Genomic DNA, 22,999 nt, shown 5'->3' with positions numbered 1-22,999 from the left:
TTGTTTTGTTCCGGGACGGGAAAACGTGGAAAAATGGGAAAAACCTCCAAAGACAAGCGAGATATCTACTATAGGTTGGCAAAAGAGGAAGGATGGCGTGCTAGAAGTGCTTTTAAATTGCTTCAAATTGATGAAACATTCAAAATCTTCGAGGGTGAGTGGAAAATTAATTTTTCTAGCATATAACCTAATTCTGATAATCTGTCCAGGAGTCACACGGGCTGTTGATCTGTGTGCTGCTCCTGGTAGCTGGAGTCAGGTACTTTCGAGGAGACTGTATGAAGGTCGGGAGGATACTGCGGATGTCAAGATAATTGCTGTGGACTTGCAAGCTATGGCAGCCCTTCCGGGAGTCACTCAAATTCAGGGAGACATCACAAAATTAAGCACTGCCAAAGCGATTATTGATCATTTTGGAGATAAAAAAGCCGAGTTGGTGGTTTGCGATGGAGCTCCTGATGGTTAGAAAGATAATTTGGCTTTTTAAAATTATTTTTCATAATTTTTTGGGGATGTTTTCAGTGACTGGTTTGCACGATATCGATGAATACATCCAGTCTCAACTGCTACTCGCTGCTTTGAGTATAACTACCCATGTCCTGATGCCAGGTGGTACATTTGTGGCGAAGATCTTTAGGGGGAAGGATACAACTCTCCTATATTCTCAGCTGGATATTTTCTTCGACTCTGTCTCCATTACAAAGCCTCAGAGTTCCCGGAATTCCAGCCTAGGTGAGTTTCTCTGAACTTTGCAATATCTTTCGTTTTAAATAAAACATTTCTTTCAGAGGCTTTTGTGGTCTGCAAAAATTACAATCCCCCTAAGGGCTTTATTCCCCAAATGATCAATCCCATGATCGATGATGTGAAGATCCTCATAGAAGAAACCGATTCGGAAGTCAATAAAAAACTCATTCCATTCATCGTATCGGGAGATTTGCGCTACAATTATGATTCTGATATGTCCTACAATCTTCCGGTGAATGAGGAGGGACAGTATGAATGGAAGGATGCTGTCCAGAAACCCATTTGTCCACCCTACGAGGAGATAATCGAGATGACAAAAACCATGTCCCTGAAGAATTCAGCGATTGTGAAGCAAAGTGAGGAAAAATAAAATTATGTCTACTTTAATTTACTTGTTACTATTTTTTCTTGCCACTTCCCTTTAAGAAGCGATGCTTGAATTGCTCAAATGTAGCTTCTGCAATCACTACGTGAAGCCTCAAATATTGACTATCCTCAGGATCCGCTTCGGCGTCCACGACAGTAGCATTTTTGTAGAGCCATGAAGCTTCCTCTCCTCCCATTGCGGCTTTGATTGTTATATGGGATCGCTGAGTACGTTTTAGAACTAATTTTTCAATGTCGTCCAGGAGCTCTCTAACACCCTCCAAAGTATGCGAAGAGATCAGGTGCAAATCTTGGAATTTGGAATTATTCCCTTCTCCCGATGGCAATTTATCCATTTTATTTCCAACATCTATAATGTTATTGAGCTCATGATTTTCTCCAAATTTTTCCACAAGTTCCCTGAGAGTTGTCTCAACATGCTTCCTCTGCTCCAAGCAATTCCCATGAGAAACATCCTGAACATGAAGGATAACATCAGCCAGCATCACATCTTCCAGTGTAGAGATGAAGCACTCAAGGAGCTCTGTTGGGATGTCCGACATAAAGCCCACAGTATCCATAAAGATCACTTCAAGTTTGCATGGTAATCTTCCGGCATGAGCTGTGACGTCTAGAGTCGCAAAAAGCTGATCCCTTGGTTGGAGAGTAACTTCCCGCGTCAGAGCCTTGATCAAGGAAGTCTTTCCAGCATTAGTATACCCGACTACCGCAATAACCGGGAAGTTTCTGCTCAGTCTCTTCCTCCTCAACAACCTCCTTTGAGCCCTAATGTTATCCAGAGCTTTCTTTAGCTTCCTTTCCCGATGGGTCAGGAGAATACGCTGAGAATCTGTCAAAACCAAATCATCCAGCTTCCCAACAGTAGCATTTTTTGGTCGAGTCTGTCCCCAAATGTACGGGATCTCTGCCATTGCTACCTGCAGCTTTGCTTCAGCTGTTGTAGCATGAAGTCTGAGAATCTGAATGACCATAGAGTACCGATCGAGAATGGGGAGGTGAAAGGCTGTCTCGAGAAATCTCTTCTGAGCCCCATGAATAACTCCTTTGCTGATAAAAATTCGACTTACTGGCTTCCCTGAAGCTCTCAGTTTGTTAATTGCTTCTTTTATCTCCTCAATCTTTCCTCGTCCGAAGAGAGTCTTTTTGCTAAAATTCTCCAAAGGCACCTTCATGACTTGCTCCACATGCCACTTGGGCACAGATCTCACAAGAGCTACTGATTCCTCTATCAAAAGATCCGGTGATGAGGGCGATTTCTGAGGACCCCATTTAATGTACGGTTGAATCAGGAAGATATGCTGTTCATTGAGGATGTTCTTAGTAATGTGAAGTGCACTGCTTGCTATAAAATTGTACTCTTCATCCTTATCAATAAGTTTCTCATCAAATTCTTCAGTTGTCTCAAAATCCCCTTCATCATCTTCCACAGATTGTCGTCCTTTCTTCTGATTGCCACCCTTAACACCAGACATCGTATACTTCAGCCTGGTATTCCCAGAAAATCCACTTGTAATCCCCTTCCTAAACCATCCTCCCGAACTTACTCTAACAATCCTGGGAAGGCTGCAAAATTTGCAAGAGTGCAGCAAAACTGTACGAAGCATTATTCTTCTGAAACCTCAGCTTTTCCCAGTGCTGTATGCTTCTCCTCAAAAGCCAGCCAAGCTGCCTGACAAGATCTCGCACGATCCTTGGTAATTTTATACGCTACACCAACGCCCACAATTGATGATGTTAAAATGAAGACGTTGGATTTATAAGGCAGTTGTTTCTGTACCAGTTTTTGCAAAAAGTATGACCCCGTAAAAGCTGTAATAAATTCATTTAAGCAATCTCTCAATTCCTCAATAGATAAAAAGAAAAATCTCACCAAAAGCAAAGGCAGACAACCCAGTGAATAAAGTTCTGGTCATGCACTCCAAATAAGAACCAAAGCCCGGATGTTTTTCCTTTTGTTGATTTTTCAGGGCTTTTATGTCGTTCATTTCAAGACTTAATAAATTATTAAAAGGGGAGGAATTGGCACGAATAAGTTTCTACTATAAAGGGTACCAGTGGGTTTTCTACAAAGCCCTCTGCAAAAACAGCCACTTCCTAACCTAACTCCGAAGTCCGGAGACAGATACGCCAGAGTTGTATTAGGGGTCAATCTAGAGCACTTGTACAAATTAATTTAACGAAATTTCAGATCTGCCTAAAACCTTACCAAAGTGTTTTTCTTAACTGTCTTCTCATAAGCTCAGACTAGAGGTTTAGGCCAGTTCCTCAAGGTCTCAAAATCTTAAATGTGGAACTCAGAGACAAAATTGAACATATCTAAAGGCTAAAGCAGGCCTGAGCTAAAATAAAAGCCGAAGTGAATTTGGTGGTGCCAGTTGGGATTCTTCGAAATGCCGCGAAAATTCACGTAGAGAAAATGAGAGGTTTTTAACCCATTCAGTCAATGTAGTAGAAATACTTGAGATAGAATGTTCATATTTTGGATTATTTCCTTACTGATTAATAGATGATTTTTTTTGAAGAGAAATTTTTTTTATCTCTCATGGGGGCGCGGGGAGCCGCCCTCAAACACGCGTCTTAACGGTCACTGAATTTGAATTCTGTACATTAATTCACTACAAACTTTATTGATTTAGATAGAGTAACTATCCAAGAAAATAAATTGGCAACCAGAATTGAATTCAGAAAAACAGGATGAGGACCAATTTTAACAAATTCGACGGGATGTCGAATTTTCCGTCCGCCATTTTGAGCAAAAATTTTGCATCATTTTTCGACAAGCGACAAAGACCAACAAAATGTATTTCCATATCTGTCGGGTTATTTCTTCCAAGTAATTGAAGGACTAAACGTAACTAAAAATCCTTTCCCGATAGCAATTCGAATATCTGTTGCTCAGGAATAAATCATCTAAAATCACTCAATTTGCGTATGATGTATAATACCATGGTAAAGAATGGGTTAATGTGAAAATTGCTTAATCCTTTATGGCCTCTACAGATTGGGAGCAATTTTTGTCAAAAATTGCTTTTTTGAAGGAAATTCCCTGCAGCGTTGTAGGGGGAAACGTCAAATTTCTGTCAAAAACGCAATTTTTGACGAAAATTGCTCCCAATGTGTAGACACCTTTAAAGTTAAGACATTTTCACAAAAAAATCCTTGTTATAATTATAATTTAGTTGATTACAGTTATTTGGGTTTTGTGAATAATTGTCAATATTACAACAAAAACATTGGGAAGAAATTTTGAGCTGAAGGCTCATATTCTTCTTAGGTGTCCCAAAATTCAGGATAGATTTGAGAAAAACCCTTTTGTACAACACTATTTTGATTAATAAGGAATGCCAAAGTACATATTACGAGAAGATACAAGACCTGATAATAAGGATAAAATAGAGAAGAAAATATTTTGTCGCATTTCAGAGATTTTTTGCAACCGCAGCGCCGCCAGACGTTTGTTAAGTGAGTTATTTGTGTCCTACCTCTTGCTTGTCATTTGAAATGATATTTTCTTTAAATTTCATCATATTTCCGCAAGATTTAAGTAAAAGGGTGTTTAGTGAACAGCTATCCGTCTTCCGACAAAGATATCAAGAAGACAATTTATTTTTATGAGTTTTTCTTTCTATTATATGTCTTTTTGGCGCAAAAATATTTATCATGACACCGTGAATAAGCGGGATTAGTGTTACCAACACGTCTATCTGCAATTTCCATTATAACTATTAACACAAAATTTCCGATACTACACGACTTTTAATAAGCACAGGTCTGTGCTAAAGCATAGGATATGTTCACTTTTGCCTCTGAGCTCCACAAATAGCGAGCAATTTTATTGCTTTTTGAGAGCCTAATATAGGTAATTTATCTTTAATAATACAATTCTAAGTAAAATTTTTCCAAAAAATTGTGATTGATAAGAAATTATAGGGCAATTAAGCCATATAGCTAAGCCTTAGGTCTAAAGCCGGTATTGGCGTTCCAGGCTTTACGCCAATACCAAATAGGCCAAAGTACTTGCGCATGATTTAAGTATACAGGTTCGTAACTGATGTGACTCAATTTACAAATCATTCAAAACATTGTCTAAAATACTTAACTAAATTTCAGATTAAAAATAGTTATCTAGTTCAATACCGAATTATAACTGATCGGAATCGGTTCAGTTTTATCGGAAATTCCAAGACCTTTCCAGCGAGCCCAAACATGATACCATTCGGTTGATAAATGCGCTCTCTAGACTCTTTTTAATCCTTTACTTTGAAAAACCGTTATTAGGAATGATTCTATCGTACGATACGTTTTCAAATAATCCCAAGAAACATGGTTTTTAGAGGGGAAGGGGTGGGGAAAAATGAGGGGCATATTAATGTACGATCCTTGGGTGGACTTATGAGAGGGTCCCTCGAAGGTCCCAAGTTTCTATCTCTAACCGTTTGGCCTCTAGAGCCGTATATGGCCGGGCCGTCTTCAAGGCAATTGCAGAACAATCACCAAAAAACATGGAGTGTTCTTATGAAATTTGTCAATACTAAGAAAAATTTAATTGCATTATTTTATGTTTTTGCTGTACAGTATTTAATATTTTTTCACTGAAAGTCAATCTCTTAATTAACTAAGCTTTGTTGTAATATCATTTTTAATATTGTTTTCTACAAAATTAATTAAATTCGAATGTGGTGCAAAGATTTTTGTTTCAAATAATAAATGTGAAAAAATCATTTGAAATAATGTAAAAATTGTCTAAAATCTGTGTTTTATAAGAAAAGTAGGGGAAAGTGCCCATGCTTAATACTGTAAAATGATGGCCAAGGTTTGTGATTATTTTCTGATTAACACACAAACCGAAGCGATTTTTCCACTATGACAAAAAAAAAATGTCTCACTTATTAGGTTCATACATAATCCCACCTCATATAGTTTCTGGAAATCCTTGGGTTTTCCTCAACAAGAAAATGAAAATTCGGTGGAGATTTTTTTATACAAGTTGGGTCCGGGGCCTTCCTGTTATAATAATTGATTCGACAATGCGAAGGCCCATTTTCACTGAAAAAATTTCACCGGATACAAAAAATTGCACATCAATATTTAGACGGAACTCTAATCAATCTATCTGCTTAAATCGTTTGTACGACTGGTTATTAGTTTTAAAATTACTTTTATGTAATTTTTCTAAGCCATATTTTTATGACATTAGGGCACTAGAGAAAACCATTTTTTCACTTTGAGTCTATGAAAATGTCACTCTGCAACCTTAAAATTCAGGCAATTGTCGATAAAATTCGCGGATTAATAAGTGTATAATTATGAAAATCTAATGATAGTGTTGCCACATTAAAATTATTATTCATGGACACTTCTTAAAATATAGGATGGACACAGGTAGAATTTATGAATTTGCCATCACCCACAAAAACAGTGTCCCCAAGTAAAAATATTTTTACATAAATATTAGTACTGATGAACCCTCTATGTGCCTATGATAGTAGTTTTCGTAAATAGCGACATTAATTAAGAAATATTTATGAAATATCATGTATGGAAATTAGTTTTGGACCCATTTTTGATTTTTGCTTCCTGAAACTAGGAAAAAAGAGCTAGGATCCTAATTTTTTAGGAAACGTGAAGCTTAGCACCAGCTATTCAATATATTGCGATGAGTCATAAGTCATCATAACTATTGATTAACGTAGGAAAAAAATAATCATTATTAAGCTTGGATCATATCAAGCAAGGGCACTTTCCCCTACTGTGCCGTGTATTTTTGGAAGTTTTCGATGAGGTTTTCCTAAAATTCAATTAAAAACACGTGGCGAAAAAGTGCTTACACAACGGCCAAAAAAGTGTTTACAAAGTGGCGAAAAGTACTGAAACATGCATTGTTACAGGAAATCTATTTTTTTTTTAAAAATAGATACACAAAAATTCCCAGGAAGTCTCCTGGCTCAATAGAGAGAGAATGCTAGGTGATTAGAGTAAATACAGGGGGTCTCGGGATTATGCATATTTTTATAGGGGAAAGTGGGGTACCTTTAAATCTGGAGCAGCTTTGAAATTGGAATGTTTCACATATTTTTAAATAAAATTGACCTTATCAAAATATAATTTAGTTGAACAAACAGATGAAGAAGCTGAATTACAAATAGACAAATAGGTGCCCCACTTCCCCCTATCCTCAGAAGATTTCCTTCGAATAAGTCACAGAAATGCCGTGAAATATGTGATATATTGTTGGAGTCAAGTTCAATTATGTCCCGAGTTAGACTATAATTTATTTTTTTGTTATGTTTATTTGATTTTCATACACAAATTAATAGATACCAAATTTTTTATATTTTTTTAAATTATAAAGTGTACTAGTTATCTGTACTGATGCTTGATTGAGTCATTGTCGTTTATTTTACGTAGCTGGTGAAATATTCGAGTTCTCAAAAACATGCTACTTATGAGTTCTATTAAATAATTTTTGTGTGTCACTTCAAGATCAAAGTGTTGTCCAGACGGCACTTCCACTTCTGTAATAACACGGGAAATAATAGTGTTTTCCAAGTTTTCTTCAAGGATTTTGTGTATCCCATGTTCATTTAGTTGACTTCTAAATAACTTTTCAGATAGCTCGCAAATAGAAATTGTAAAAGGGGAGGGATGCTTTGAAAATTTGACTTCAGTCATTTCTTCTACTTGTCCAATCAATTCCGTAAAACATTCGACGCATTTAATTTTCTCCTCCAATTTTACAATCAATTGTGAAGCAATTAAATTTATAATGGACTTTTCAATTTCGTCTATAGAGGGCAAATTTTCACATTCAAATTGTGAAGATGACATTTGGTTGTAGTCGTCTTTATCCAGAATCACTTCCTCATAACGAGATTTTATAATATTTTCGAATTCTGTATCATTTGAGAATTGTTCTCCATTTTCTTCCTTACTTAATTCTTCTGATATTTTATTAATTTGTTGAAGACATCTTTTTGGACTTATTTGCAAAATTTTTTTTTCATCAACTCCAAGGACGTAGTTTCCCATGTCGCTTTCTCTAAGTTGTACATAAGTTAACAACTTCTTATATGCGACACGGTACTGCAAAACGGTAGGGCTGGTGTTGGATCTCAGCTGTGTCCTTATAGAGTTGAAGAAAAGTTCAATTGCATCTTGGTTTAAGAAGTATGTTCGAAGACCCGTCATTTTCACAGATCTTTGAACTTTTTGAAACATTTTTGGTAAGTTATGCAAAGCAATGTAAAGTCCGAGGAACCCTGTCTTAATACTTGAATCTACTAACTTTTCTTTACTTATGACTTCCTCGGTTGTCATTTTTACTCCTTCATCTTGCTTTGTTCGTTGAATTACATGATAAGTGGTTTTAAAATGTAAATTACCTATGTACATCTTCTCATTTTCGCAAAATTCAGTGAGTCTGTCCAAATTGTCCTCAGAAATAGGAGTCCTAAATTCTTCATTTGAGGGTTTACTGCTGTTTAGTAAATCAAAAATGTTATTCATTTTTCTTATAAATTTGCTTGTACCCTCACTCCCAATAAATTGAGGCAATGCCAAATCATCACGAAAATAATCCAAACAATCAGCCACAGATCTACTGAGCAATTGTACGGCGAATTTTACATTCATTTTCTTTTTTTTAAAGTAGACGTGAGTGTTTGAAAGTTTTGTCAAGTCACTAAAATCACATTCTTCTTGGAGATTCAGCAATTCCAATATGAATTTAAAATCGATAATTTCGTCGTCTGCATCATAGAATGTTAACTTTTCTCCAAAAACATTACGTACCAATTTTATGTTGTACACAGGATCTGGATAAATGAAATATGACTTTTCAGGACTGTCCTCGTTTTCTTCATCTATTTTGATTTTTACACAAAATGAAGGATCTTCAAGATCGGTTTTTGCACCCATTAGCCTCATTATAGCCATATTGACTGGGGCCCCATTGAAAGTTATCCCGAGAATAGAAACCCCTACAGATTCCATGATTCTTATGGCTCTCTCCACAATATTTTGTTTTGCTTCGCGAGTCATTGAATGGATGGGAAAATACCCAATTGGAATTTTCCATGAACCGTTAATTCCAACTATCATGAACTGCAGAATCTGCGTAGCTAGTTCATTCAGAGTCCTTCCGTGAGTTGACACTGAACTATACCCGTACACCTTAGTACCAACTTTTTGTATTTGAGAAAAGATATATATTTCATCAAATAACAATTGGCAATGTACTTCACGATCTTGATCCTTTTCCTTTTCCACAAACTTTCTAAGTACATCCATGCACTCCTTAGTGAATCCAGGATCTGCTTCGACTGTTCTGTACCAAGAGGCAAGTGTACTTGGATTTGGCAGTGTATTTTGGAAAACTTGACGGACATATTTATATGCCCTTGGGGACAAGAAATCTAGGGTCAAACAGAACTGTCGGATAATTGGTTGATAGGCACGCGGAACTTTTTGGCCCTCTGTCTTCTTAATCAACAAATTAAAAGTATTTTTGATAGGACTCGCAATGTTTTCTAAAGTATCTGTCGCGCATTGGTCCAGTAGTCTTTTCTTTTGAAGTTCAGAAAGAAGCGATTTAAGACTTTTAATTTTCCTTTTCTGCCCGCATACCTTCTTCCTAAGGTTTTTAATTTTCTGATGATCTTTTTTGTATGCTGTTTCAGTATCACCAAGTTTTTTCTTCAACCGACGGCGACGCTTCTTAAAGGTCGACCCAGAGGATGCAGTTGACTCTAAGGCTCTCTTTAGTGTAATATGTTCCTGTAAAAATAATATAAATCAAAACCAAAAAAAAAGAAAATAAAGAATACTGACAATACTCAAAAATCTTTCTTCGTCATATTATTGTTTTTTAAGAAAGTATTACTTTGTCCTTTAACCCTTTAAGGACGATTGGAAAGCGGTGTCCCATAGAGAAAATGATTTTTCCTGAATATCTAAAGCTAATTTTTCCAAGATTTATACACAATCACAAAGTAGAAGTGACGAATTTTTCAATTTTCTTAAGCAAATCCCTTTTGGCATTAGAAAATACAATAACTATAAATAATATTTTTCATTAGAGTCAAAATTGTATCATTCATTGGTATTACCAGAAAGCAATTAATTGTAACTTTCTTACATTGCTTAATGTAACCCTACTTCCCCTATGTATGCAATTCAAAATTATTTAATTACTTTTAAAATGTTTTTTGTTAGATTAAGAAATTATAAACACTTATATTACATTAAAAATTGATATTTGCGTTATTATTCAAAATATTACGTTACCTGCGGCAAGACGTTGGGTTTCAGATATTTTCTGGTGATGTTATCCTTATAAGTTTTCTCATAGAAATCTTCATCCCGAAAATGTTTACTACAGACCTTGTCACTGTTTCTCTTGATTTTGTAATATTCGCCTAAACCAAGAAGTTTAACCCACTGTTGAGTCATTTTTGTGTTGGTCGGAAATCTGTGAAATTGTAAGAAATAAGTGAATAATCAGTATTTCTCTAAAAAGAAGCTGAAATCAAAAATTAACTAGCTTATTAAAATAAACAGTCACCACCCGAGATATGCTTATGATAGTTGAGATTCGTTACGATCAACCAAAAAATCAATGTGAACATTTTTAGGGTAAAAAATCGCGTCAAGCAAGGTGATCTCTATGGTCTCAATGGATAAAACTCACTTAATGAAACTCTTTACCCCCGTGTAACGGATATTACAAAGAATCTCAACTACATAATATTTTTGGCATCAAAAAAAAGAATAAGTGTGCATAATTTTTCAAATATTTAATTTGGGTAAGTTGATAAAATAAAATGATAATACACTTACCTGTGAAATGTAATTCCTGGAATATTGTCCACATGTTTGTTCCCACAATTCCTCGCTATACACGTCATTTATTAATAATAGCGAAATAATTGTCCAATATTACTAAAGAGGTTTGGAAAATAAGGAAAACGTCTTTTCTTAATCATAATATTTCAGAACTTTCCTTACAAAATGTTCACATAAATCCAATTTCTTTGCCACGATCGATTAAGGATTCAATGCTCTCACTCACTTGTTTGGAAAATTATAGCGAATGTGTGAGAAGGACACAGAATAGAGATTTTCGTTTCTTGATTTCCGGCTTGAAATGATAACTTTGGCTCTCGCTAGTATCGATTCGACAGATTCAACACTATCAAATCTCTACTATGGTTAGATTCAAATGATGAGATGATAAGTGTCGGCTCATCACGGATTATCGGCTCCATGAAAAAATTCTCAGTCATCTTCATGAGGACAGTGCCTCAAACATTGCAGCTTCAGTCGGTGTAAATATATTTTTGTAATTGAAGAGAATACATCACTTCAAGAATACATATCGACAGATCCAGAGGTTTCGATAAATTTTATTTGCAAGAACTATCGACACTAGGAACAAAAAGTGTAAGTTATCATCTCGATCATCCATAATCGACACTCAACTCTAACGATACATAGCAAAGGGAGAGTTTCGCAGTTATCATTTCACCCGGACTCGCAATTTAAAATCAAATGTACAGGCCGGGCACATACAGGGGTTACTTTACATTGCCCCAATTGGTGCAAATAAAACGTACAAAAGCGCACCCAGGAATTATGATGCGATTTGATGCTCAGAAATTAAATGCGGGTTTGCGATACTTTCAGTCTCAAGAATATCCAGAAGAAATGGGGTCTCTGTATTAGGACGTATGCGTGTAGTATTCGCTAGGAAAGGGTGGAGTAACCACTTATAGCCACTTATAGGAAAAAGTGAAATTAACTTTGTTGACCCCTTATTATAAGATAACTCAAATTTGACACAATGTTACTTAGGCATATTGGCTCTGGATTCGTCAAAACAATAGTCCTCCAATTTAACTGATTTCTTCAAGTTCTGATTACAAATTATTAGACTATTGCTGAAAGAAACATTTTGTAATGTTTTATTTTTAACAATTTCTAAACTATTGCACTTATCTATCGAAGTAACATAATTGTATTAAATTACTAGCGGTTTTATGTTTATTATAAGGCATTTAGCGTTGAATGAAATCTAAGACAGTTCTGACAATTTTGATTTGAGTTCCGAAACTTCGCGAGGGGCAGTTTCATGCTAGCACACGGAGAAGTTTCCAGTATCTAACAATTTACTTTTTTAATCAAAATTAACTTAAAATGATCATTGAAAACGTTTTGTAGCTGTTTTATGGAAAATAGTATTTCCTAAAAGTTCATAAAAAAAAATTTAAAAAATAATCTTTCAGGGTTTTTTAAGTGCTTGAAAATGATAAATTTAATTGTTATAGGGGAAGTGCTTATAATTTTGGACAGTCTGCATATAAGCATCGATATCCTAAGTTTGAAGTGCCATATTTTCAATACTAATTGACTTTTCTTGTTACTCTCTTTTCAGAAGGATTGTTTAGAAACTTGGCAAGCTATTTATCATCTCATTTTTACTAAAATTAGTTTTAATCCGTTTAAAAATGAATTGATATGTAGAGGTGAATTTGACTCTTATTTTGGACAACTTGGTTATTAATTTTTACAACTTGTCTGTGAATTTGGACAGATAATCCGCCTCAACAGGATGCCCATTGTTCTTCATTTTATGAACCAATCTTACCAAGTCCTCTTCCTGGTCATGTAAGGGAAACGTGGAATGTCACAAGAAGCCCAGAAACTTTCCATATCATTCATTAAAGTGAGTTGACTTCGGTACTCCAAGTACGTGCGGATTCGCTCATTCCCTGCCCTTTCCGGGAGCCTTTCAAGGCATTTCTCACTGCATCTCTTTCGTAGAGATGATGCTCCTTTATTTCTCCAGGCATTTGTCCAACCTAGTCATCACAAAAGCTAAAACTTCACGAAATTTCGTGAGAAAAACACCTGTCCAAAATAAGAATCATCACCTCACTGGTGAATGTCTTAAAAAATTTCCCATTTTTCACACGAAAAATATAATTCACAAGGCAAATCTCACTTCAGGTCAAATGTACAAATCATCAGTAACGTGAATCAACACAATATTCAATAATATCACTCAAAAACAGCGAACAAACTTTGTTAGTACTTCACCAAAACTAAATAAGACTGAAGTAAGCCACGAAGTTCTGTCATATTTCTCGTAAGCAATTGCTCACACTGAATTTTCAACAAAGCAATTTCAACTCAAATCATATTCAAATTTTAACGTATTTAGTGTTAAAATATTCCAAAAAGAACAAATATTTAGATAGAATTCATTATTCATCAAATATTGGAATAAAAATCCATCATTTTAATCAATTTATTTTTAGTGTCCAATGTTATCCTCAAAGTGTCCAAAATAAGAAACTGGACAAAATTAGAAGCATTTCCCCTAATATCTTTTCAGAATGTTTTCAGCAAGATATTGTAAATTTTTTTTAGTATTATAAAAATTCAAGACTTTACAATAATATTATAAAACTGTTATACTAAAAAGGACATGTTCTAAGGCGATATAATGATCCAACAATGTACAGAATTAGCTTAGCACTACAAAAGACATTTCTTTCGTATAAAAATTCAAAGAAAATTGCTCAATTAATGAGAAATAGGCTTGAAAATCTTTGGCGATATTTTATTTTCTCTGTATGATTAATTAGTGTTAAAATTCTGTTATAAACTCCTTGTTCGATTATATTTTTAGATTTTAGAGTCTTAGAAGACTTCAAAATAGTAATTTTAATCAATTCTGGTATCGCAAGTTTCCTATAAACACGTTTTATCTTTCTCAAAAATTGCCTCATATTTATCTTGAAATTGCCCCACAACGGGGGACTTTCACGCATTCTCCCATTCAAGTAAAATCATCTTCTCCACAATAGACCAATGAAATTAAAGGATTATTATTATTATTTTTATTAACCCCAAACCCAACTGTAATTCACAGAATATACAAAGTTTTACTTCTGTTTATCATCTTTTTGCAAAATGGTTTCAAAATCCATTTTGCAATTTAGGGGTGAAACTGCCCCACCCTCCCCTACATAAAAATAATATAAAACGATATACTGACTAAGCAAATATAAATTTTATGTATTCGTCGAATGTAATTGAATGTTAAATAGACAGACTATTTATTCATAAACGTAAATTTTGTGCGATAAAAGTATCATGACACTTGGCATCATTATCATATTTGGTATGAAATATTGGATTCCATGCACTTGAATAAAATATTGCTCTAAAAATTGCTCAAACAAAAAATAGTATTTTTTTTTACTATAATTAGCAGCAGTAAAGTTACAAAAAAAATGTACAGCTAATTTATTTCACAAATAATGAAAACAATGCGATTTCAATATAAGTGGCGAAAAGTGGGGCTCTGGCGAGAAGTGGTGATTCCACCCTAAATACTTTCCATAAACATATCCAAAACCTCCAAAACTAGAAGGAACCGACGGTTTTTTAGTTCGTGAGATATTTACTCGTATCGTATGTACATGAGAATGTACTCGAGCAACTATTGTCTAAACAGGGCAAGGTTCATATTTCATTAAAAGTATGTGTTCGAAAACCAACAATAATCGTGTAAAAGGGAAAAATCAATCTGTAAAATGTAAATAATAATGCTCCGAAATGACATTTGGAGAGAATCTCAAGAGAGAAATTGGGTGGGGGAAAGACTTCTTCAAAAATATATGTGAATTGCTCAAATTTAAAGGTGGAAAATTACCTGAGGTCAAAGATAATGCAATTTTAAATAAATTGTGATAATTTGGTTAAGGTAAAATTTCTTAAAATAAAGATACAAATGAAAGAGAGAGCTAAAAATATTGACACCACTCACTCTCAATTTGACGTCTCACTACACTAAAATAATAATGCGGTTGGAATTTTTATAGGATATGTCCGGTGGAACTCCGCTATCAAACTACAGAAACAGCTGTTGATGGGACATATAGAAAGTCTTAGGGGGAGGTGGGGCTACTTTGAGCTGTGGGGCTAGATTGTTAAACGACTTTTCGCATACTTCTAATGGAAACTGGGTTTCAACATGATGTAATTTAGATAGACAGAGTAATTGTGGATCTAAATAAAATAATTGTAAAAACCAGCTTCATTTAGAAATAGCCGAAAAAGTTGTACATATAACAATATAGCCTCACAGCTCAAAGTAGCCCCACCTCCCCCTAGCAGGCCGACTTTAGAAAATTTGTCGTCCAGCTTTTAAATTTTGATTCGACTTTTGGAAATGAACTATTTTTTGCGTCAGTTTTTCTAATATTCGCTTAGTTTTTAATAAAAACTGTTACGAATCTGGTAAATAATATTGCTTAAAGAATCCTATTGTATATTCAGCTTAAAAATGCATTAAAAATTGAACCTTTTCTTAAGTGTCCGACTTTCCAAATTTTATTTAGTCTATGCCGATTTAAAGAAAATTCATTAAATTTATTATGTTTCTGCACAACAATAAAAGAACTTTTTCCAAAATATGTTTACCAGATTTTTTTTTAGCGAATAATAGGGTTAAGAAGATTCTCATTATACTCATAAAAGATTTCCATTTAATACTCTTCTTGAAATAATTGGATATAAAAATAAATTAGGATATATACCTTGTTTAAATCCAGGGCAGGAAATACATATAACACACGCCTAACACTGCTGGATCAGTAGCCAAGTCAATAAGGCATGAAACCTGTTCCTCAGCAGAGAGATTTGAGTCCTGAAGTTGAGCCCTCAAATTTGTTTCTTCATCACCTTCCAGGATATTTTTGTATCCATCGACATAATCCGAATCCCTTATCACCGACATTGACAGTTCTTCGGCAATCAAAGCTTTGGGATTTGCTCCATGAAGCTTCTTCTTGGCAATCTCAATTCTCTTGCGACTGTTCCATGGTACGATTTCTGAAAAGTTTAATTAAATATTTAGATACAGTATTGAGATTTTTCGAAGCCAGTTTTACCAGTCGAACTATCTTCCACATCAAATTTCGCCGCAGCCATCCAATCCATCGTTGGTTCTTGTATAAACACCGTCATGCAAGCCATGATCGTCTTGCGGCAATTTATGAAGGATCTTAGAGCATGAATCATGCACTTCTTCATGAGTCCAGATGCACCAAAAGGACTCATAACATTGATCATTTTCGGTGTTAAACGAAAAGGAATAAGTTCAGGGATTGTTTGATTAATTGTAGCTCCACCAAAAACCATTCCAAAATCAATTCCCACCAGATATCCACTTTGTGTGTTCAGCAGAACATTCCCCAGATGTCTATCGCCAATTCCAAGGATCCAGTGAGCAATATTCATGGTAGCGAGATTTTTGGCAAAATTATTGCGTAGCACAAAAAAGCACTCAGGTGATACGCTTATGTCCCAGAAGACTTTCCGAATCAGATCTCTCGGAATCATTTGCTCCAATTCCATGAATTTCTTTCCAATTTTCGATCGTGAATTTCTGGTTACCATATTCCCATAATCGATGTAAAATCTGCCATCGGTGAAGTTAAAGAACTTTCTGAATTCCCTAATAACACCATCCACAGCCACATCAAAAGATTTCATGGATTTCTTCACAAAGTTTTTCATGATGACTGTATCATGAACCCATGTTGTTATTCCACAATAATGAGAAACTGGTATGACCTGGTAAGTTTGGACAAAGAGATTGTGATTTTTGCAATGTTCATCGAGTTGCAGATTAGTAGACATGAGATGTAGAAGTTGCTGTATACGCTGATCTTGCCTCAAATCTTCACCATATTTCACTAAGTAATCATGATGCTTCCCATCTGTCCCAGTTATAGTTAACTTCATGGGCTTCCTCAGAGACTGAAAAATGAGGAGTTTGGGGTGGAATCTGGCAATTTTAACATGATTCTCTACGAAAGGCTTTTGATCTCCTGGATATTGTCCTGGCAATTCCAAAATCATATTTTCCTCGGTAGGATTGAAGTTTACCATCCACGGACAGAGCTTTTCCATATCGATTGTTTCCTGCGTTTCACGATCACTTTCATCTCTTAAACCTTTCAGTACTTCAGACAGGGTTGCAAGGATAGCTCCTACGGTGTCTGATGAAGAAAGATGATAAATAAATTTTACTCTATATAGGGTAAGTGTGCCAAATTCCGGCCAGCTTGCAATTCCGGCCACATTTTTTGTTCCTCAAATTTCCATGAGTGTAAAGTTTTTGAATATTCTCGAGATATTACAATGCAAAAAATAACAAAAAATATCGCTTCGACGTGCAAGATGATCTGAAAAATGCATTGGAAGAATTCCGAAAGGGCAAGGAACTATGAGAATGAAGGTGGCCGGAATAGGCCACCAAGGCTATGTCTACATTTTTATTCATTTTAAAATGTATTAAGAATGTTTTTTTTAGAGAAAATAAAGACGATAAACTGTCTACAAGGTTCCAAGCAACACTCCTTTTAAAAAACTAACAAAAAAAATTCAATTGGTTACATTTCAAACTTGAAATTTTGGCGCTTGCATGCAACTATGCCGAAATTTGACACACTTACCCTAAATCTTTTTTAGACTAATTGTAATTTTCCTAATCGAAATCCACAGAGGAAGCATTTATAATCCCTCGATTTTAATACGAATCTACGATTTTGTTGATTCTACCAAAATACAAAGAAGTCGTATTTTGGTAGAAGTTTGGAAATTTAAATTTATATATAAGTTTTTTAACGTCACGTTGATGGTTGTCCGTCTGTCCGCCCGCCTGGCTACTCCAGTGCTCCAGAGCCAAAACGGTTCGAGATAGACGCTTGGAATTTTGGGGGACCTCCCTACCAATAAGTCGACCTTGGGACCGTTAATACGCTCCTTAATTGCTCCCCGCCCCTCCCTTCCCCTCCAAAAAACCGTGTTTTTTCGGATTGCTCGAAAACGCATCGTGCGACTTTTTTTTTCATTTTTGGATTTGTTTTACAGATTTCCTAGATCTAGATATACGGACGTTTAGTCCATATATGAAAATATCATTTCATAATTCCTAAAAACGGTCTAATATTCAAAGTAAAAGATTAAAAAGGCTCTAAAGTACGTATTTCTCAACTGAATAGTATCATGTTTGAGTTCGTTGGAAAGGTCTTGAAATTTCTCATAAGCTTCAGCCAATTTTTAACCGGGTTTTATCCTGAATTTAATTATATTACTCCTATTGAGGTATTTTGAGAAATTTTTTGAGTGATTTATAAATTGGATTAAATCGGTTGTGAACCAGTCGAGTTATGAGCCTATGAGTAATTTTCGTCCGAAAATCAATTCTATTACCCTTAACACTATTTTGGAGTATTTTTCGAGTGATTGATAACACCATTTGAAAATATTTCAAAAGGTAAAATTTTACTTAAATTTATCTTCCGAAATAAAGTCAAATAAATAGATAAAAAGAAATAGCAAAGCGACTCAGCTTTGTGTTGTAGAGTATTCGAACTCGCGAGAAAAAACTCTCCGTGTGTTATTTTTTTGGATGGTTTTTGGATGCATACCGGTGGGTTTACTACTGATTACATTAATCCATAAATTAAAAAAAACATCCCAAAATAAAGAAATTGCTTAAGAAAAGCAAATTTTAGAAGATTTTGGTATGACTAACAAGCATACACACAAATAAAAAAGTAAATCCGAAAAAGGCGTATCATTTACGCTTACGAATATTTTATCGATTAACTACCGATTATGCTCGATGCAGTCGAGTTGGAAATTTCAAAATCTTTCAAAAAATTCAAATTTAAGCAAATCTATTGAAAAATAGACCCCCCAAAGTGGTTAAACTTTGACTTTCGAAAATTCGATATCGAAACCTTTTTCCAACCATAGGTGTCTTTAGAACGAAATAATCTACTTGACTATCTCCGAGGGGTCTCGGTAGCTCAATGGGCAAAGTGTTGGCTTTGTGACGCAGAGGCCCTCGGTTCGATCCTTGATCGAAGCGCGTCCGGTGAATAATTGGAAAAAAGTGTTTTTCACCGTCCTTAAGCTACAAACTGAACGCAAAAATATCGAGAAGGAAGTATGATAAAAGATAAGGGAGCAAAAAAGGATTTGTGATGGAGCAAAAAGAAAAATGATATGGAGAGATGAGAGGAACAAACAATATGGGGAAAAAAATGAAAACAGATGGAACTCGTATGTAAATAAGAGTGAGTGAAATGGCTATATGGACCTGATTGAGTCTGACAGCTAAAACCTAAAAACAAGAGAGAGAGAGAGACTGTCTCCAAAACAAATTCGAAAATGAAAAAAAAATCTAAGAGCCGTTTTCGAAATTATACCAAGAAAGTATGGTTTTGGAAGGGAAAGATAATAGTGTAGGGGAAAGAAAAAGACAACTGTCCTAGTCCTAGATAATTTTGCTAATGGGGGGGGGGTCGTTGAAGACTGAAAGTCGATATTTCATACCGTTTGACCTCAAGGCTTGTCACAAGTTGAAAAATGTGGATAATAATTGATCTCTCTTTGAGTTCGAGCAGTAAAAATATTTGTCCAGGAGGGGAATTCTGTAATGCTCTGGCAATGCCATATGATAAATTGGGTTCGAATCTTAGGAGAGCTTATTCGAAAATGCGATTCTATAGCCGTGACATTGTTATTTCAGCTCATGTGGCATTGTCAGAAGTCACATATTTGAGATTTCTGGCAATACAAATGACAATGAATTTTGTTAAAAAATCAACCAAGACGTAACTGTATTTACATAAAATCATCAAATAAAATCAAATTTAATGAATTGCATTTTCGAACTCATATGAATATGACAAAAAAAGCTCGAATGGCAATGTCAGGTTTCGAACTCACGCGTTACAATGCCACGAAAATTACAGAATTCCCCTACAGATATGATAAATCTAGTGATGAATATTGATTAAGTGTGCCTTTATAAGTAGTGCTCTAAATTCGATAATGAGACGAAAATTGCAAAAGAGATTAAATTAATATTTAAATTACCGATTGAAAGTGGTTAAAATAAATTTTAGATTATTCTTTTTCCAAATTTGTTCAGAAATATTCAATTTCGAAAAAAAATTAAAAGTATACCTAATAAAAGTAAAAAATAAAACAACAAATCGAAGTCATTGATCGGAAAGTCATTGGTTGTAATGTACAGTTAAAAGGATTTTTTTTTAAATTACTCACCATTTTTGAAACCTTCAACGATTGTACGATATTTCTCCAACTGCTTAAATGCAGTTCCTTGCAAATTTTGTGCACCGTCACGAAAAACGTTTCTTAGGATACTATCGATGTGCTTGTTTTTCTTGATGTTTGATATGCTACTATCGGTAGCTAGAGCATTTGAAAAAACCACCAAATGCGAATAGAGCATCAATTTGGGCATACATAGACAAGAGAGAGCCGATATGAACTGTCTAGCCCCAGGAATGTTTGTTAGACTGCGGATTTTTGTCACTACACTCCGATCTACGGAAACTGTTTTGCGTGCTTCAACATACTGACTGTAGGACATTGTGAATGAGTAAACGATGGCTGCTGGATACATTTTAGCAAGTCTCAGAAGGATCTTATCCAGATAGCAGGGTTTGTCAAAGTTGAATCTGGCCAGAATTTGAGGTACCCAATTGAGGAACATCCATTCGGGCACCTTCTTGCTTTCGTTGACAAAAAGCGCAGAAATTTGGGAATCATTTGTGAGAGAATTCATTTCGAGGAGCGATGGGAAAAGATTCCTGGCCTCCTTGGAATTGTAGCTCATACCACGAAGTACTGATTTAACAAAATTCCTCTCCAGCGATGCTGAAACATTGCTTTCCATGCGATCGTAGCAGAAAATGCCTAATTTGTAGTAGACATTTCCGAGGATTTTATTGTCCATATGAGATGAACCAGAAATCTCTTCGGCAACTTTGACGCTTTCAATGAACCAGAAAAGATTCTGCTGTTGCAATCGATTTTCCAAATCACTAGCACTGCTGCCTGGTGTTAATTGCATTATTAAGTCCTTATGATTGTCTTCTATATCAACTTTAGAAATATTCGACAGTACTTTCCTTAACATTTCACTTAGTTCACTGTAAATTTGCAGCCGGAAATCAACACTGAATTCCTTCATTTTGTCGGAAATTGCAATGTCATGGATTTGCTGCGATGACTGGAGATACGCATCGAGCGTTTCCGTTGGGCGACGTCGTTCCATCTTTAAATTCTTCAGCTTACACTGTATCAAAGTCAGTTTTGTGAGATTTTCCTCTCCAACAAACTGAATCTCAGAATTTCTTAGAGATTGATGATTGCTCAAAGCTAATTGGTAGTTCTTCTGCTGAATGGCCGTATCAATAAATTTGAGTTTCATCTCAGAAATGCATTCATCTACATTCGTATAATTTTTCCTCAAGACATTCCCAAAGAATGTTCGATAGGCAATTAGAAAATCCCACATCTTCAGAGAATCATTGAGAGTTAATGATGAATTTTTCCATTGAGTCAGAAGACCCTCAACCCTTCCCGCGTACTCATCATTCAGTAGAATCTCAATACATCGATGAATTTCAGCTACACGTCTGAGATTAAAAAGTTTCTCAGATCGTAATTTGTCGGACAAGGTGCTCAAGTGGCCCCATTCAGACAAAAAGTAAATCAAATTCTGCTCAGACTGTACTCTTGCTGGACGATAGTCCTTATTGGCAACTTGAAACATGATGATCTCCTCGGAATAGTTCATTCTGAGGAGACCAGCTTTCTCGGGGGCATGAAGCCATCCCTCCAGGACATTTATAAATTCCTGACTCTCAAGTTTTCCCTCCAGCATCAATCGCATATTTGACTTTATAATACACGGCAGAAGTTTTTCATGACTCCATTCATCTGTCCACAATTCCTCCCAGTCATCGATTTGATTTTTACCTTTTTGAATTTAAATGAAAAAAAAATTAGTAAAAACATGAATTAAAATTAGAAATACTTTTCATTTGTTTAATTCCTGAGCTAAGATATTTTTGCAGCTGCATATACTGTGGTCCCGAAAGAGTGAATGATTATTTTCATTCTTGGATACGTTTTTGTTTAGAAATTACCTAGACGGTCTAAAGGGAACACTTTGTTTATACACGTGAGGATAACCTTGAGACATTCCTGCTTTGAACTTATCAGGGCCATAGTTCAAATTTCATTTTTTGTTTATTTTGGAAACCTCTCCAAAACAATTTTTTTTTCAATTTTAGATAATCCTGGAAAATGTTTTACAAAGTCGTTTTATCCAAATAATAACGAAAACCGCTAAATTTTCGTTAAAAGGTTGTTCTCAAGGTTAAATGTTAAATGCCATCTAAAGTGCTGGTTTCTCCTGAACCATTTGAGATAAATTAAAATACAATTACAAGTTCATTTTAATTTTTCTTTACCTTTGAATTTGATTCATCTGATTACAAATTAATAATAATGAATACTTGAACATATCCGGTTCCTGTAGTTCTAATACTGTAGTCTAGGATTCTAATTTTGCTTACAAGTGCCCCAAATTCTGTTAAATTTTTTCGTTCGAGGCCTTAAATTGCAATCCAGGGACGTAATTTTCTAACAACTGTCCCATATTCTGTCAAATCTTCTCTTTTCAAGTTATCCGAGAGTTAAATTATCCACAAAATTCACAAATTTCGATAAATCCTTACCCTAGTCCCACCATCATTTAATCCGGGGGCACAAGCTACCCCAAAGGGTATTAAATTCTGATAAACCGTTTCATTAGTCACATAAATTCGTGTTCCGCGAGTCTATCTTAATAAAGGATAATGGGCAGAAATGTATGGGAGCTGGTCCAACTCTTCGCCAGAGATGGGGCTAGGTCCATTTTGTAGGTACAGTAGACTCTCGCTAATTCGTCTCTTTTAAG

The 22,999-nt window shown here is 35.2% G+C and overlaps 5 protein-coding genes across 7 annotated transcripts in view; 1 reads left to right on the top strand and 4 right to left on the bottom strand.

Annotated features, from left to right (window-relative positions):
- LOC129808738 (Kv channel-interacting protein 1) overlaps positions 1–22,999 on the bottom strand; it is a 303,848-nt gene that overhangs the window by 19,711 nt on the left and 261,138 nt on the right. The window lies entirely within an intron of this gene.
- LOC129808552 (putative tRNA (cytidine(32)/guanosine(34)-2'-O)-methyltransferase) lies at positions 31–1,134 on the top strand. The gene is made up of 4 exons (XM_055858333.1): positions 31–154; positions 210–461; positions 523–732; positions 789–1,134. The coding sequence occupies exons 1-4, from the start codon at positions 34–36 to the stop codon at positions 1,115–1,117; spliced, it is 912 nt and encodes a 303-aa protein (XP_055714308.1). The 5' UTR covers positions 31–33; the 3' UTR covers positions 1,118–1,134.
- On the bottom strand, positions 1,115–2,738 carry LOC129808269 (putative GTP-binding protein 6). The gene has a single exon (XM_055858108.1). The coding sequence runs from the start codon at positions 2,736–2,738 to the stop codon at positions 1,146–1,148; it is 1,593 nt and encodes a 530-aa protein (XP_055714083.1). The 3' UTR covers positions 1,115–1,145.
- Positions 1,115–3,267, bottom strand: LOC129808805 (transmembrane protein 141). Its single transcript, XM_055858710.1, has 2 exons — positions 3,005–3,267; positions 1,115–2,943 (listed from the first exon to the last, which is right to left on the bottom strand). Exons 1-2 carry the CDS (start codon positions 3,117–3,119, stop codon positions 2,738–2,740), a joined length of 321 nt encoding a protein of 106 aa, XP_055714685.1. The 5' UTR covers positions 3,120–3,267; the 3' UTR covers positions 1,115–2,737.
- Positions 7,394–22,999, bottom strand: part of LOC129807861 (DNA-dependent protein kinase catalytic subunit-like) — a 38,420-nt gene continuing 22,814 nt past the window's right edge. The window contains exons 7-12 of one of the 3 annotated variants that reach the window (XR_008752333.1): positions 20,290–22,014; positions 16,095–17,207; positions 15,741–16,035; positions 10,972–11,073; positions 10,420–10,603; positions 7,394–9,909 (exon numbers count right to left, since the gene is read on the bottom strand). Coding sequence is in view for 1 of the 3 variants with exons in the window: in XM_055857434.1 (XP_055713409.1) it covers positions 15,746–16,035; positions 16,095–17,207; positions 20,290–22,014 (3,128 nt within the window). In the remaining 2 variants the exon portion in view is untranslated. Of the gene's footprint in view, positions 9,910–10,419; positions 10,604–10,971; positions 11,074–15,666; positions 16,036–16,094; positions 17,208–20,289; positions 22,015–22,999 lie in introns of those variants that run through there. The other 2 variants (XR_008752334.1, XM_055857434.1) reach the window with 2 other exon arrangements.

Source organism: Phlebotomus papatasi, chromosome 1 (assembly GCF_024763615.1).
Source record: "Phlebotomus papatasi isolate M1 chromosome 1, Ppap_2.1, whole genome shotgun sequence".
NCBI lineage: Eukaryota > Metazoa > Arthropoda > Insecta > Diptera > Psychodidae > Phlebotomus > Phlebotomus papatasi.
This window is presented reverse-complemented; position numbering and strand designations above follow the sequence as displayed.